The sequence below is a fragment of the Caretta caretta genome, chromosome 14 (genome assembly GCF_965140235.1).
Source record: "Caretta caretta isolate rCarCar2 chromosome 14, rCarCar1.hap1, whole genome shotgun sequence".
Lineage (NCBI taxonomy): Eukaryota > Metazoa > Chordata > Testudines > Cheloniidae > Caretta > Caretta caretta.
In genome coordinates, this window is record NC_134219.1 from 1249429 (window position 1) to 1265538 (window position 16110).

At 48.1% G+C, this 16110-nt stretch overlaps 1 protein-coding gene across 1 annotated transcript in view; it reads right to left on the reverse strand.

The window, feature by feature from the left end:
- DNAH17 (dynein axonemal heavy chain 17) overlaps positions 1 to 16110 on the reverse strand; it is a 101256-nt gene that overhangs the window by 25369 nt on the left and 59777 nt on the right. Inside the window, exons 46-61 of the mRNA XM_075119151.1 lie at positions 14364 to 14571; positions 14100 to 14265; positions 13038 to 13140; positions 12594 to 12741; positions 10645 to 10736; positions 10303 to 10464; positions 8919 to 9083; positions 8531 to 8722; positions 6356 to 6622; positions 4714 to 4875; positions 3790 to 4023; positions 3079 to 3243; positions 1704 to 1799; positions 1098 to 1315; positions 535 to 742; positions 105 to 220 (exon numbers count right to left, since the gene is read on the reverse strand). Coding sequence (XP_074975252.1) covers positions 105 to 220; positions 535 to 742; positions 1098 to 1315; positions 1704 to 1799; positions 3079 to 3243; positions 3790 to 4023; positions 4714 to 4875; positions 6356 to 6622; positions 8531 to 8722; positions 8919 to 9083; positions 10303 to 10464; positions 10645 to 10736; positions 12594 to 12741; positions 13038 to 13140; positions 14100 to 14265; positions 14364 to 14571 — 2702 coding nt within the window. The remainder of the gene's footprint in view (positions 1 to 104; positions 221 to 534; positions 743 to 1097; positions 1316 to 1703; positions 1800 to 3078; positions 3244 to 3789; positions 4024 to 4713; positions 4876 to 6355; positions 6623 to 8530; positions 8723 to 8918; positions 9084 to 10302; positions 10465 to 10644; positions 10737 to 12593; positions 12742 to 13037; positions 13141 to 14099; positions 14266 to 14363; positions 14572 to 16110) is intronic.

Here is a 16110-nt window from a genome sequence, read left to right on the forward strand (position 1 = left end):
AGGTCTGGTAATTAAACAGCTGACATTGAAGACTGGTGGTTGAACAGTCTTGGCAAGTGCCAGGGAAGTGCGTTATGAGCTGGGTGTTGACGGTGGCACTGTACCTGTTTGCTAAGGTGATGACTCTGTTAGTAGCATCAGCCTCTTGTTGGCATTTGATTTTTTCAGCTGTTGCCTTTTCAAATTCTGCTGTTAGAGTTGCCAAGTTGGCATTTAGGTCCTTTAAAAACAAGATGTTTGCAATTATCTATTAAATATGGAACCTGAGAGTGCCACACGATACACAGGAGGAGGGAGAAAGCTCTGCATGCACTTGTGACTCCATGGTTATCAGTTACAAAGCAAGTCTCTCCTACCTGGACTTCACAGACTTCTAGGAATCTGTCTCGCTTACCTTTGGCTTCATTCTCTGATCCACAGTTTAACCATTTATTACCAACAATGGATGGCAACCAATTTAAACAGAGATATTGACTCAGGTAGCAAGTTTGTGGTTGGATTATTTTGCCAGTGAGAGTAACAAAATGCACTTACTGCAATCTTGTTTTTAATGTGACCAAGTTTATCTTGTGCCTCTGCCAATTCTGCATTAGCCTCCTCTAGCGCCTGCCTCTTGGGTGCGACGTCACAGTAGACTTCATAGAAGCGAACAATATTTAGACACCAGGAGCACAGACCTGCTGCAGCTGTTGACTTTGAGAGTATGAAATCTGGGTCAAAGGTTGGATCTGACTGATAGGGCCTGAAGAGAGAATACAAATCAAGATAGCATTAAAGGAGATGATGTTGGCTAATCTGGGTTAAGACTTGGATTCTCCTCTGGGGCCTTGGACAGGTTAAAAGTAGTCACTATTTAGGGTGCCCAGTTTAACCCACCAAGGGCCTGGTTTTCATTAATGCCTTTGGCTCTGGTCCCAGAACTGCCTCATGACTGAGAGATTCCAGTGATGGCGCATGGTTCTGTGAAGACAACTGCAAAGAAGTGGGTGTAGCCGTGCACAGAGACTGCATTGACAAACACTCAGGGACAAATAAATGTGACGCCCCATTTTCATTCAAGGCCTGCCTCAGTGGCCTCTCGCACACATTTCACTCACTTAAAGGCTTTCAGACAGGCTTCAGGAATGTGCTCTTTATCAAACTTCTTTAAGGAATCCAGGAAAGAATCTACTTTCCCCATCATGATTTTAGCTGCCTTCCAGCTTTTGTCCTTTGGTATCCTGCCCCCTGGAGCTGTCAGTATCATCACAGCTGCTGTGACATTAACCACTGCTTCGGGAGGTGAACCAAAAGACTTCAGCTCTGTCAGGTTGTTCTAAGGAGAACAGAAAAGACTGATGAGTTTTGCACAGGGTGGAGAGTACTGAAAAGTGAAAGTAACACGTCTAGCTTTCAACAAAGCTTTGAATCCAGTTAGTCTGGTTCCCACCAACAGGGGCATGCACAGGAATTTAAATTTCACCCCTTTTGAAGGTGGGGTGCACAGAAACTCGCTCTCCCCTCCTCCTCACCCCTGGCCCTGGGAGGAGCTTGCTGCCCCCGGCCCCACCGCAGCCCCAGAGCAGGGGGAATACTGTGTCCCTCATGATTACTGGGGGGGCTCGTGCCCTGCTTGCCCCCCCTTGTGCACGCCCCTGCCTACCAGCCAGAAGGTAAAAACTAACTAGGGAAATAATTTCCGCCCCACTCAGGCAAGTATTTACCTTATTGAGAGTGTCAAGAGCTTCTTGTGCTGCTAATAGAGCAGGTTCCGCTTTAGCCAAGTCCGTCTCACAGGCTCTTTGTTTTTCGGTTACGTTCTGATGGAACAATACAAACAGTGAATGCAGGGCTGCGGGGGGGCTGGGCTCTGTCTTGTTCCCATTTCACATCACAGCTGGGGTGAGCTTGCCCCTGGCTGGCCCTCTGAGAAGATGGGCTCAGGCTCGATGGGCTTGAATGGTTCCTGGGGAGGAAAGCCCTCGAGCAGTGTGGACAGGCCCAGCAGGGTGGCGTGGGAGAACTTGAGTTGCCACGGCCCTGCTGCCCTGCCCTGCCTCAGTCTGCAGGGCGGTCAAGCCATCCCGCACACAAGCACTAACTCCGGACAGGGACGGAGATGGCTCTGTCGGAGCTCGTCAGAAGCAGGGCACTTGGCGGGAGGGAGGCCCAAGTTATCTACAGAATGAGGGATTCACACTTCGGGCAGAGGGAGCATGTTGAGCTGAATGGCAGCTTATTCAAGGATGCCAGTTTATCCCTTTCTCCCCCAAGTATCCCCGTGCTTTCTCCTGTGCTGCCCCTACGGGTGGAACAACCTCACCCACCAACGGTAAAGCCACTGCTCTCTCCCTCCCAGTCACAGCTCACGGCTAAGAGCTGCCACAGAACCTGCTGGGGATGGCCAGGCAGGGGCCAGGCGGGGATGCCTGCTACCCCGTTGCTTATCTCCAATAAAAATAACCCCAACACATACACTCTCTATCTACAACATGGGCACAGGGTGAATCCAGAATAACGGAGCTCCTGGTCCTGTGAACCTGACCCCTCCCTACTCCCGCCCCCGCCCTACCGCCATCCTCCTCTTGGATAGGGAGACCTTTGGGACAGGGACTGGCTGGTACTGTCTGTCTGTACAAAAGGGGCTCGCTCTCACCTGGTTGGGCCCCTAGGGGCCTTCCCAAAGTACAGTAATAACCAACACTTCTCGGTAGATGTCTAGGGAAGAATGTGAGCTGCAAGAGGTGTAAGTGCTAGGTGTGTAAAAGAACCTTCACAGCCCCTGTTGTTTCTGGGGTGCATGCATGTAGCTCACTGGGCTGGGGACCAAGCCAAGGCTTCAGGGTCCTGGTCACTAAGTATCAATTTGGAAGGAAAGTTGTTCTGCCTCTCCAGATTTATTTCCCCTGTTGCAGTACGGCAGCTGGCAGCAGGGATGCGCTGAAACTCCTTCAACACACACCTGGGCTGCCCCATCCAAGCACCTTTCCCTGTTAGTCAGTAGCTGATGTCCCCAGTCGTGGAGCCTCTTGTGGTGGTGCCATGGCAGGAGAGAAGCTTTAGCTAAATGCATTGTTGTCCTGGGAGATGTGAACATACCGTGTTAATGACCTGAACCTTCAGCTCCTCCTCATCAGCAATCATCTTCTCCTTGCTCACTTTCTCAGTTTCAACACCTACTACCTGGATCAGTTTATCTGCATCCTCATTCTTCTGCTTCAGCTCCAGCTCTTGGACAGCAAGTTTGGCTTTTAGGTCCTCAACCTATACAGAGTACAGTAGAAATAGGAACAATATGCTCCCAGACAAAGGAAACCAGCTAGGCATAGGAAGGCAACACCTGGTATCTATGGTTGCTTTTGAACTATTTAGAGAAAAGATGGTTTCAAGTCGTAAAGGAGACAGAAATAGGCAAGGGGAGCACCACGACCACTGCTCAGTTATACCAAACAGATCATTCACCATTCCACATCCTCCCAGTCCTGCTGCATCTGTTGTCTTTACCTGTTGTCTCTCATCACACATTAAGGCTGTGAACCCTCTGGGGCAGGGACAGTCGTCGTGATGTGTGTGCAGCCCCTGGCAGAATGGGGCTCTCAGGGCCACCACAAGTAATGATGTCACTGCTCACCCAGTGTTTCCAGTATAGAGGACAAAGCCGTGGGACTCGCAGTAGCACAAGGAATGGGGATGGATCCGAGACATGGGCTCCCTGCCCATTTGCTGTAACTGACTCTGGTCTCTGCCAAGATGAAGAGAACTAGAACGGGATCGGAATGAATGGGTGAAAGTGTCCCTGGGCACACGTACCTGGGAAGAAGTACTCTGAAGTTTCATTAAGCCATTCTCCAACCTGTCAATTTTTGCAATGAGCTCTCTTCTCTTTTTAGAGAGCAAGTTCTGGTAAAGTTTTATCAGTTCCAGAAAGGTTTTCGGTGTTGTATAGTTATAGCGCCGCTCAGTGGCCAGGTAGACTTTGGACATCTCATTTACCGTTTTGTGGACATAGGACATAAATTGACCAATGGAGATCTTGACTTCTGGCTGCAATAGGACCCATACATGCAATCAGTTACCCCGTTACTAAATACAGGCTCATTATAGACATTCAATGCAAACCTCTGCCTTCATGTAATGTGAAAGTTACTTATTTAAATACCAACACCCAGGATAGGCAAAATAACACCAACTTGCCCACGGCATTGCTGTACACTAAATAGCAGACTAATCATTGAAAGTATGAGTTAAGTTATCACAATTAATATTACTCAGGTCCTTAACTTTTGCATTCCTCAAATTCTGTATGTCTGCGGATAACCTTTGGTGCATTAGCAGAGGGCCTAACTTTTTCGAATATTTGATTTCCCTGGGTATTGTGGGTGGGTGTTTGACAGGGACAAAGGAGAAAAGAAGGTTTATCCAGCATATGTGCTTGGCAAGAAGGCTGCAGCTGCTCCTTTCCTTCATGCTGTGAACTCTGCGTGCAGCTCACAGCCTGAGGTTTTCACAGCATCTGAGCGCCTTGAATTCAGCTAAAGTGAAGAAGGAAAGCAGCAATGGAGCTTTTCAGGGGTTCTCACGTTCGCTGTTGGGCCAAATACCCCTGAGCATGCAGAGGACGAAGCAACCAGGGCCCTGAGATTGTCTGACAACTCACTCGTTGCCCATCAGACTGGTTCATGACACCAGCTGCTAGGGACCACAGCACTTCAGGCCAAGCAGGCAACTGCTCACCTCAATTCCCTCCGTTTCCTCCAAGAATCTGCCACTGACGGACACCAGAGCATCCTCAGGCCACTCATGGAACCAGTCTATGGCCGTGCAGTTGACCACAGCAGGGAATTTCCTTGCACGTACCCGCAGCGTAGAACCCACAGGAGAGAAGCACAGGATGACCTGGGACCATAGCACATTACAGCACATGTGACAAGCCGGCATCAAAACAGAAAGATGAACACGGGGCCAGATATCCTGCTGCACCCAGCACCTGTTCAGCACAGCTTGGGGGACTCCCTGGTGGTTGCCGGACCATACAGCTGGTTCTGCACTGGCCTGATGTAGTGCAGCTGAAAGGCTGCTCTAACCAATGCCAGCTGCCTGTATCCTCCATGGAGCTATGTAGTGCGCAGTGGTGCTCTAGCCAAGGTCCCGTCACACTCTCTACCAGGGCTGCTGTCTCCACACCAACTGGGGACTCCTTAAAGCCAGCACACGCCTCAGCTGGAGACGCCCGGCCAGTGTACAGCCCTTTTGAGCTGCTGGCGCGGAAGAGAACCTGGTGCACATTCTCTGTGTGTGTTTATCACAGCACATGGGCTAAGCGTAACTCAGCGCAGATTCACTTCCCTGTGTGCAAGGATCCATGGCCAGGCTTGCTGCCACACTGCTCTGTAGGCACTGCTCTGTAGGGGGATGCCACTTGCTGCCACACTGCTCTGTAGGGGGATGGAGTCTGGCTCTGTCTACATGAGGGTTTGACACTGCTGCCCATCACCATAGTATCAGAGCTCTCTCTCATCCGGTGTGTGGGAGTCCCTCGTAAAGTCAGTGTGATCAGCCCCATTACCACTCCTGCAGCCCCCGGCACAGGGGCATGTTGGGTGGGGAGGGGAGGATGGAGCATACTGATCTCCATCTATCCTCCACTGACTCACGGCTCCCCAAGCGAGGCAGAAAATCGGGGAGACTCAGCCCCTCTGCTGCACTGAGCGAGAACTGTGTGCAGCGGGAGACCTGGTCCCACATGTATAACAGCCACTTGCAATAGAGAGATGCAGATTTGGACACGACAATGAAAATCGGCTCCTGGGAATGGAACATGACAGCATCAGGGCAGGAACACGTAAATGGCAGGTTGGTAGGGTGAATGAAAGCATTAACTCGGACTTTGCGCTCTACCATTGTGAAGAGTAGTAAACTACAGCACCCCACCAACAATTTATCCCCAAACAGCCTCTCCAGCTCCATGCCCAAACCACACCTTGGCGGTCTATGGCACTCACCTGCGGGACCAGATCTTTAAAACACCAGCTCCCACGTAGGCGCTTGAGGGGGAGCTGCTGGATACTGAACTCTTTGGAAGTCCATCCCTAGATGGCCAGCCACCCAGTGGGAGCAAGCCCAGAGTTTATTTACACACACAGTTCTGAGATGTGTAAATATTTAGATGGCAGAAATTGCACGCTCACGAACTTGGACGTATACATTTCGAGGCTGGGCGGGGTTACTTTGAAAGCGGGTTTCACTACAACTTATCACAGTATAACCCAAACAGGCAGATAGCAAGGCCTGGGCACTGGTTCCAAAAAGATCTGCAGTTAAGACAAAGTCAGAAATGCTGGGAGCCCACGTACACGCTAAACAGACAGACGCCTACCTTTAACTGCCGTCTGACTTTGTCTATAAAGAATTTCCAGCAGTTTTCCCATGTATCTTGCATTCCAAGAGATTTCACTTGTGGCCTCATGGCACCAATAATATTTTCCACTTCATCATCTTGAAAAAGTCCTGGGATCTCTCCAGAGGCTAAGAGATCATTGATCAAAACCAGGAATTGCTCCTCAGCAACCTGTGAATCTGTCATTAGGAATACGGTGGGTGTATTCTTCACAGCCACTTTGATATACTGAGAGGCCAGATCCAGCTAGTGCAAAAGACAGAAACCATTATGCCTCTGTCACCCAGAAACTTGTCTTATTAATCACATTATAATGATTAGTTGTCCTACAGTAAGCACCTTAGTCTAGGATAGGGTGGGAACATCTCTTCCTAGCATAAGAAGATGACAAGATTGACTGAGCCAGGAGGGAATAAGGAGTCTCTTGTTCAGGGGAAAGCTAGGTTCTCATGCTTAAGAAGCCACAGCTTCAGCTGGGGGCAATGGTGAGACTCAGCAGCTACAAACGTAGAGCTGGCACATACGCCCTTCTTGTGATCAGGACAGTCAAACTCAACAAGTCCAGAACTGCTCTGTCCGAAGACAGTGTGGGGGCAGGCAGAGTCTTGACTTGGCTGTAATTCTGGCTTTTCTTACACAGGAGGAAGGTGGATGAGCATCTCCTCTGCATAGCTGCTTTGAGAACTCACGGTAAAGCATGTTAATATCCTACACTGTTACACGTGTACAGAGAACACAGAGCCACGAGTAATCCCATGGTCACTAGATGCCATACTTGCTCTGCACAAACACATCTGAAACAACTTCTTAGAGTAGAGAACTCCCTGTTGCATGTGGGTTAAACACTCCTGTTTCTTGTACGTCTATTGCCAAAAGTAACTTGGAAGTGTGAGATGTGTCTGGCCCTACAAAGTGCTCTGTGCACGTGCACAGGGTCTGGGGCCCTAGACTGCAGCGTGTGCCTACACACGAACGAGCCACCAAAGGGTGTATGTTGGAGATAATGTACCTGTGGGACGCCCCAGCGGGAGACAGGCTGCAAGCCAAGTGCCTTCAGTCCCCAGACAAGTGCAAGCTGGAGCAGCCCAAGCTGGAGTGCTGGCCTGGCTCATTGTTCCAGCAACACTGCTCTTCCACATTGCCACTTGTTTGTTTGGTGCTGGAGGTCAAAGCAATGACACACTAGCAGAAGCAGATCCAGTGGGCAGAGAAGCAAGAACAGCCGGGAGAAGGGTGCAGTGACATTTCCCCTACGGTTGCTAACACATTCCTTGTTTATCTTTTTTTCTACCTGGTTCTTTCCTTTATCTGTAAAGGTACAATCTCCACACTCTGTTTGGGCCCAATTCTCCCTTTCCTGACCCCGAAAGCCCACTTGCCCTCCCAGCAAAGCCTCTAGCTTAGCAACCGCTATTGCAGACACTAGAGTAGGAATACTGCCTGCCTGCCTGCCGAGACCTGAGCAGCCCCACTGTGCTGTACTGAGATGGATGCTCTCTGGTTCTCCAGCTTACAGCACATGCCTCTAGTTAACTGGCATCTACCAAAAGCAACCAGTTCAAGCCTTTCATCTGAAACATGTTGCTGCATCTTTGAGTGAAATCCAGAAATCAGCTGAGTGGAATGAGACCAGCATTGTGACCTCACCTCTTGCCCCTAGTATGCTACAATATTCCTCGTCTCATCTGCCCAGTGATCAGCTTCTCCTGCAGCCCCGCCATCCCTTTTTCCATGTGACCCCCCTCCCCGTGCACAGTCCAGCCCCTGTGAGCTCATTGCATGGCCCTTGCCCTGTTTGTGTTTAAATCCCTCTTAAAGAGCCACCTCTGCTGTGCTGCTTACAGTGACCTGAGCAGACGTGTACAGAAATTCCCAATTGCTGTTCCCCTTCCCCAGTCTCTGTCTGTGGGTCTCCTCCAACGTAAACACCTCAGGGCAGGGATTCCTTCCAGAGGCTCTGGGGAGTTCCTTGCCCAGAGTGGATGCCAGCCTAAATACCCGATAATAGAACATGAAGCCTTTATAAGCCTGTTTTTGACCATCAGATCAAGGTGAGGTGCTTGCCTAGCAGGCTTTTAGCACCATTTATCATGTCTTCTTTTTGTGAGCAGATTGGATTTCCCTAGCAAAGGGTGAAGAAAAGCCAGTGCTAACCTTGAGGTCAGGAATTCCATATCCTTTCTTCAGTGTAATCTGAAATACATCCAGAGCACTAATATAGGCTGCTAGTCGGGAAAGACTTTGCTTTCCGCTCCCTCCTACTCCCACCAACAAGGCATTCCCTCGGGGAGACTCTAATATCCGGCTAATTCTGCAAATGTGGGACACAGCATCTTCAAACAGCACCTGAGCAGAGCAGACAGGAGAGGCTTTTGCTAGTCTGAACACAATAAGAGCTTGCAGTGAACTCCACTATTTCCAAATGAAAAGCATATGAAACAGAGCGCACAAGTGTAAAAAAGTCAGATTTCACCCCAAAATGCTAGGAGAAATCTCTTGCCCTAGCATTTCACTCTTACTGCTAGTTCACACTGATTCTCACCAAATTCATCACGGCATTGACCTCATTGTACGTCTCCAGGGCTTCCACCAGCAGCTTGTTCAGATACCTGGAGTCTGACACAGGGAGGTACTTGGGCTCTCCAATTCCCTGGGCAAAGTGACAGTAAATGTTGGGCTTCGCAAATAGCAGATTCTCACCAAGTTCCTAGAGAGAAACACAGATGACAAAGGTATTCCACAGGGACTGGCCGCCCTCACTTTCCACTAGTGTGCCCCCAGACTGACTGTATTTCCTACCCAAACTCTGCAGTCCTTTCACAAGCACAAGGGCTGGGTGTGGGAAAATGTAAGACCTGAGCCCTCAGCCAGGGGATAGTTTTACTCCACAGCATAATGTTTATATACATCTAAGAAATACCCTGTTTCTAGGGTAGGGACTCAATCTTGCAGCAGACTACACAGGCACTGGGGTGCACCTATGCACAGAGCCCCACTGAAGTCAATGAGGCTCTTATGTGAGCATAGGGGTGTCCTTGCACACACTCAATTGCAGGATCAGGCCCTTCACCCCAATGCTGAATGACCACATATGTTCTCACAGCCCATCATTACTTCTGCCACTAACTCTCAACTCTCCCTCTCCTCCTGGCCCCTCAGTCCCACTTATCGTCCTGGATAACCAGCCACAAGTTTCAACAGGAATATGGTGAGACCCCAAGTGCTTCCCTCCCTCTCTTCTCCAGCACTGCTGAGGATTCCTCCATCTTGATCGCTATCCAGGCTGTCACCTCCAGCTCCTTGCCAGGCCGCAACCCGCCATCTGCCTGAGGCTATGTCCTATCATCTCATCTTTGTCTCCCATGCCCTCCAGCCCTGAACTGGACATAAACTGTGGTCAAGAAAAACAACAGCCAGGTAGTCTTAAGCAGCACCTCCCAAACCTGCCGTTCTGGAAATGAAAATGACATACAATCCATGCACAGGCCAGCAAGTGCTGAAAGCCCATTTGCAAAGGTCGATTTTCATAATTCATGTGACAAGAGATAGGTTTGGAATAAACACATTGAAATAATCTCTGGAAGAGTACGGCTTTAACTATCATGAGAACCCACCCACAGAGAGCGGTTACTAACTGGTAGCTATGCTTACCGTGAACTGTACAGCTTGCACCTTATGAAATGTTTGAGATGCACTCTAATTCCCATCCTGAAGATCAGATTATGGGTCACCTCCAAAGGCAATATGTATGAGGCATAAATTATATATCGGTACGTAGGTCTAAACTGCTACTAATTTACACTCCAAGCAGCTTAAAGGTAAAAGTTAAATGATTTAAACATCATCGCTGAACCCAGCTCTGTCACCATCACAGATTCAGCACCCCTTAAATATAAAAGCTGTTAGTGTTTCAAAACATGGCTTACGTCAAAGTATTTTTTACAGGTGGCTGCTAGAACTCTTCCAAAGCTTTCTTTATCTTTCTCGTCAACGAGTTTATCTCCATACACTCTCTCGGCTTCGTGTAGCCAGAGTCGGACTAGGTCAATAGGAGTTTTAAGGCATTCAGCAGTGGAGAACAACAGTCCCTGCCAAACATACAAATCTGTCAGTCTTAGTTTCTTGATTGCTGCCCAAAATGGAAGAGCCAGCTCTGGAGACAGCTAACAGCAAAAGACAGCAGGGGCATGATACATGTGAAAGTGGTAGAGAGAGATAAAACAGACATAAATTAAAATGAAATAACTGAAATATAAAATACACTCTACCTGAAATATGTTAGAGAGATCCCGGAGGTTAAAGAGGTAGTGAAATTTGATGGCCGTAGGCAGAAACGATGATGTAATTTTCTGATGTAAGGCTGTTTATGGGAAAACATACTATCTGAGAGCAGCCGGATACCAAAAGAGTACAAATTTTAAAGTATGGAATTATTTTTCTTCAAACATGGCTCAAGTTTATCAAATAAACCAAAATTGAAATTTTAGCTTCATTATTTTTCAGTAAATTTACTGCGCAATTTCAATGCAAAGATGAGAGAACTGGATTTTTTCCCACACTCACTCAAAACCCTTAACAACAGAATCAATTCTGCTGAAACTTTAAAACAGAATCATCTTTTCATTGAGACCACGCTTGGACCACTTCACCCAAAAAAGAATTTATTCTTCAGGTTGTGAGACACAAAATAGGAAGGTGGAGAGGAAGCTGAAACTTGACCTGAATTAAAGCCACTGCAAAAACACAGAACCTAACCATCACAAACATGGAACAACAATGCAATAAGAGGTTTCTTGAAACCAGTATATGTGCTAAAGAACCTAGACAGAATTATAATTAAACCAGATCATTTTCAAAAGAGTATTGTATCATTCACAGTACTGTCAGGGGAGCTTTAAAAATGTGTGTAATACAAAGAAATACTAGTGATTCACTCACAGGTTTCATGCAGTGTATAGTAAGTTTATTTAAAATGGGAGTGGGGTCTATAGTTTCACAGACCATTTACTTTACAAACTTTGTTTTACAGCTACTCATTCTGATGCCAGTAAAAATAGTGTATTGTATACAGCAGCAGCATGAACAAGATTTTCCCAAATTTGGGTCTCTACAGAGCACTAAATCCACATATTTAAGCACCTAATAAGGGGCCTCATTTCCAAGGTGCTGAGCAACCGAAGATCCTACTGACGCCCATGAAGCTGCCCTTGAAGTGGCATAGACAGGGATCTGTGTGTGCAACATTAGACACCCAGTGTTAAAAATATATGCACACAGGAAGAGAAACAGGGCAATAGAGCCCCAGGTTAAAACCTGGATGCTGTAATGAGCTGGGGCTGGGTTTCTGCTCCCCAGACCATGAAGCAGCAGCCTGCGGTTGTCCCATAAGTACGGTGCACAGAGAGGAATCCTGGTCCATTCTGGTCTATCCAGGTTCTTATCCCGTCCTCCTCGCCATAGCATCTGAGCTCTTCCTAGAGGCACGTTAAGCAACGAGACTGACACTTGTCATGTGCAATCAGTGGTCATGGGATACATGGAGTTGTCGATTCCTAGTCCTCCTGCAAACCCTGCCAGACTGCCTCCTGCAAACCCCATCCATTGGACAGAGCAGCACTCCCCACTGCACAGGGCGCTGCAGTGCTCAGCACTGCACACCTCCCCATAACCTGCCTCCCACGAGCATGGTGCAAGCCCAGTGGCTCAGCTACATCCCAAGCTGTCTGACTCTGAGGAAGCAGTGCCAAAGTCCCCTCTCCAATCCACAGTGCAGCTCTCTGCTGCCCACTCCCAAGGCACTGGTGTCAATGAGTACATGCAGAAGAGACCTGCAGTACAGGTGGGTGGAAAAATCTTGCTGCGGGCCGAACATGCGTTCTCGCTCTAAACATTTCAGTGTGGGATTTTCAAAAGTGCTCAGCATTGGTCCAACTCTGCTTCCTTTAAGTCAATGGTAAAACTTCCATTGGCTTTCGTGGGAACAGAGATGGAGCGATGCCTCGTGCTTTGAAATTCTCACCCTTCCACCTGTGCAGAGGCATAGTCAATGTCCTGTACAGTTTCAAGGAGCTGCATGGGGTGGCTATTTGACATCTCTTTCCGACACAGTGTGCACTTTACAAACACTGGTACAACAGGTACAATCGATATTGGTGAAAAAAATATCTGCCCTATATAATGCTGCCTTTCTAAACATTAACGTGTCCTTGCTGCTTACCCAGCACTCCCGCGATGAGTGGTGACAGGATTTTCTGAATGGTAACCGGAATGTTATGGATCGTTAAGTGCTGTGCAAGGATGGTGCTGTAAATGGTCACAAGTGCTTCTTGGCCAGGAAAACTCACAGCAAACACACAAAAGTGTCGCTAAAACAAAGCAATTTAAAAGCAAACGTGTCAGGAGAGGGTGTGACTTCCGTCAGAACCCCCATGTTTCCACCTGCCAGGCCACACATTGCCTGGAAACGAATCCACCACAGCAAGTGAGATGGTGGATGTCAGACACAGACACCACAAACTAGACACTTCCATTAGTGTCAAAGGACCCATAAAAGGGGAGAGGAGGTAAAATCTAAAGAGAGCCAAACTGCTGGCGAAGTGGATGGCTACCACTGAGACCGAAGCTAACAAAAGCCCAACCCAATTGTTTCTCCATTGCATACCTGAAGTCTGGAGTCAATTGTAAAGGATCCAGATGTTGGATTCATGCAGGCTACATACTGACAGTTGTGAACGTCCTTTAATGTCAGCTTGTTTCTGTCATACCTAAACAACAGGGGAAAGAGAAGGACGTGTACGTGCCTTTATTCTGTGAAGACAAAAGGAGCTGTCCCTCCCGTAGTATGAACCTTGCTCCAAACAACTTTCACACACACTGATCTCTCCCAGAGGCCTTTGCAGAGAAGATCCAGGGGAGATGATCATCTGCCCACAGTGTCCTCTCTTGGCAGAGCATAACATCTATTGCATCGGAAAAGACATTTTTTGCTGTCCAGAAAATAGTTACAACTCAGGGCAGGTCTATGCTTAAAACACTGCTGCAGCACTTCAGTGAAGACACTATAGGCCAGTGGGAGAGCTTCTTCCGTCAGCATAGTTAATCCACCTCTCTGAGAGGTGGAAGCGATGCCAATGGGAGAAGCTCTCCCGTCAACGTAGTATTGTCTACACCAGGGGTTCGGTCGTTATAACTGCATCACTCGGGGTTGGATTTTTCACATCCCTGAGCAATGTGGTTGTACCGATATCAGTTTATAGCATAGACCTGGCCTAAGAATAAAAGCAGGAAAGGCCAGTGAGATGGACCCACTGCTCCAATGCACTGGGCAGCATTTCTAGCAGCAGGTCTCACACTAGGCTCGCTATTGGCAATTCTGGACTGTCCTGGTCTCCAGAGATCTCATGATCCAGAACTGCTATGTTATGGGTCATTCTCTTTGTGTATTTATAATGCTCTGCCACAGACTGCCTGTGTGATCTTGGCCAACTCCCTCAGTCCCTGTGTGCCTCCATTCCCATCTGTACAATGGGGATAATAGCACTGCCCTGCCACACCTTGTGAGGATAACTACGCCAAACATGATCAGGCATTCAGATACTCTGATGATGGGGCCAGATACACTCCTTAGACAGACACACAGACCCCATCACCACAGCAGCATAATCTGAGCAAGAGTAATTCAACACATGGATGAAACAACTGAAGAGTTTAGCTATACAATTACCAGTGCCCATGGTCCATATGCTGCCTGATCAGTGTATGAGGAGCTACTGTGCCATATTTGTCCACTTCAGGCATATTCATATCATCTATGAAGTAAATAAGCTTCTTTGTGCCTGGAGGACCAAAGTTTCTCCCGGATTTCTTCTCCAAGGGCTTCTCAAGAATAGCTGCAGGACGACAGCAACACCAATCCAATGACTTGTGCAGTCATCACTTCCCAGTAAGACGAGCCTGTTTTCAGGCTGTTTCCGGCTAAGCACCTTACCCTGCAGCATGGCTGAGGTCGTGTAGAAGTTAAAGGGGACAGCCTGCAACAAGTAGTCATCAGTGTTCAGAGACTGCAGTTTGTCCACCATCATGACCGACTTCCCTGTACCTGCATTCCCCACTAACATCACAGGCCATTTCTTTGCCACTAGCAAATCCATAAAATAGCGAATTCGGATGGTTTCTGTCGTATGGACCACAGAAGCCTGTTGAAAAGTCATCAATGAAATAAACTATTTTAATCAAGTTTAGCCAAACTGGGTTTGATGATAGATTCTGTCTTAAAGTGAGATGTTGAAATCCTTGAGCGTGAACATCTCAGGAGCTGGATTATTCTAAAGGTTCTACAGTTACAATTGGGGCTTGTGGTTACAGAATTGGACAGGCTTCAAATAAGGTTTCCTAAAAACCCAACCCTTGTCTCACAGCTCTGCAGTCAGTGAATGCACTGACAGGCTCTCTCCCTTTATTTGGGTTTTTCAACATGTACAAAGCCAGAGTACAGTTTGTGAAAACGTACAAAAGAACCAGGAGCATCTTCTAACACTGCACATTGCATCCAGGCAATAAACAATTACAACAACGCTTTCCTCAGAATCTAAGACAGCCATTGGCATTGGAGCACTTAAGGCTTCACCTTGCAGGAAGCAGCCCAGGGGACATCAGTAGAGCAGCTCACACGAGTGTGGGCTGTCAGATCAGGCCCTAGATTTCTGAGGCCGAGGTAAACCCAGGACAAGCAGCAAATGCTCCCAGAAATAGGACGTTAATGGCCATTTTTGCTCCAGCCTCAAAGCAAACCAGTGCAGAGGAGCTGCTTCCTCCGCAGAAGGAGCAGATTTCCAAGGCAAGACTGCTAACAGCGGGCACCGTGAATACGTGCAACACATGCTCCTAGAACATCACCTTACCCATAAATACTGACTCTCCAGGAAACCCAGAAGTCAGCACGTAACAGTTGCAATGCTTGTGCCAGTGACTGTCTTAACCAGGCCAAATACAGCCGGGGCGCTGCTGTTTTTCCTTCTCAGTATGCCTGTTAAAATGTGTAGTCTTTTGGATCTCGCTATGCTCCCACAGCATGCCAGCTGGACATGCATTATGCTCAGCTTCTTGTCCCAGTGCTCACAGAACCATGGGCAGGGTTGCTGTGCTTGTGATCTATTTGGGCTGTGCTCTGTAGACTTCTCACTGACTTAACTGCAAGCTGCAGCGTGCGACTCAGACACAGCAAAGGCTGGTTTGTGCGTACAGGGTCAGGTACTTACCTGGTGCCTAGGGTCAGAATCGGGACGCTCCACTCCCGCTATTTCAATTCGTTAATTAACCCTTTCTGTGCGCCAAGTGCAGCATGCCTTGCCCCTAATTGCCATCTGACTTTTTTTCATTTCCTGAGGGTTAATAGCCTGGAGCCAATATGCACGCAGGAGATGCTCAAGGCTCCCTCCTGTTTGGGCATTCATAATTCCCATATGTTCCCTACCAGCTTTTCTGCCCCATGTCTGGAAACAGGTGTTTAAAGACAGGATTGAGAGCACAAAACACACCACAGTGAGGGACACCTCAGAGGTGTATGACATAAACAATAGCCATAGGACTTGCCTGGTCTAGTCAGAGTATGGGCCTGTTTAGATCAGCAGCCTGCCTTTCTGTGGCAGTGGACTAGACCAGATACTTTAAGGAAACCAGTCCGCGCCCACAATGCACCTAGCCAACACTATCCGTAGGGAAACAACGTTTTCCAG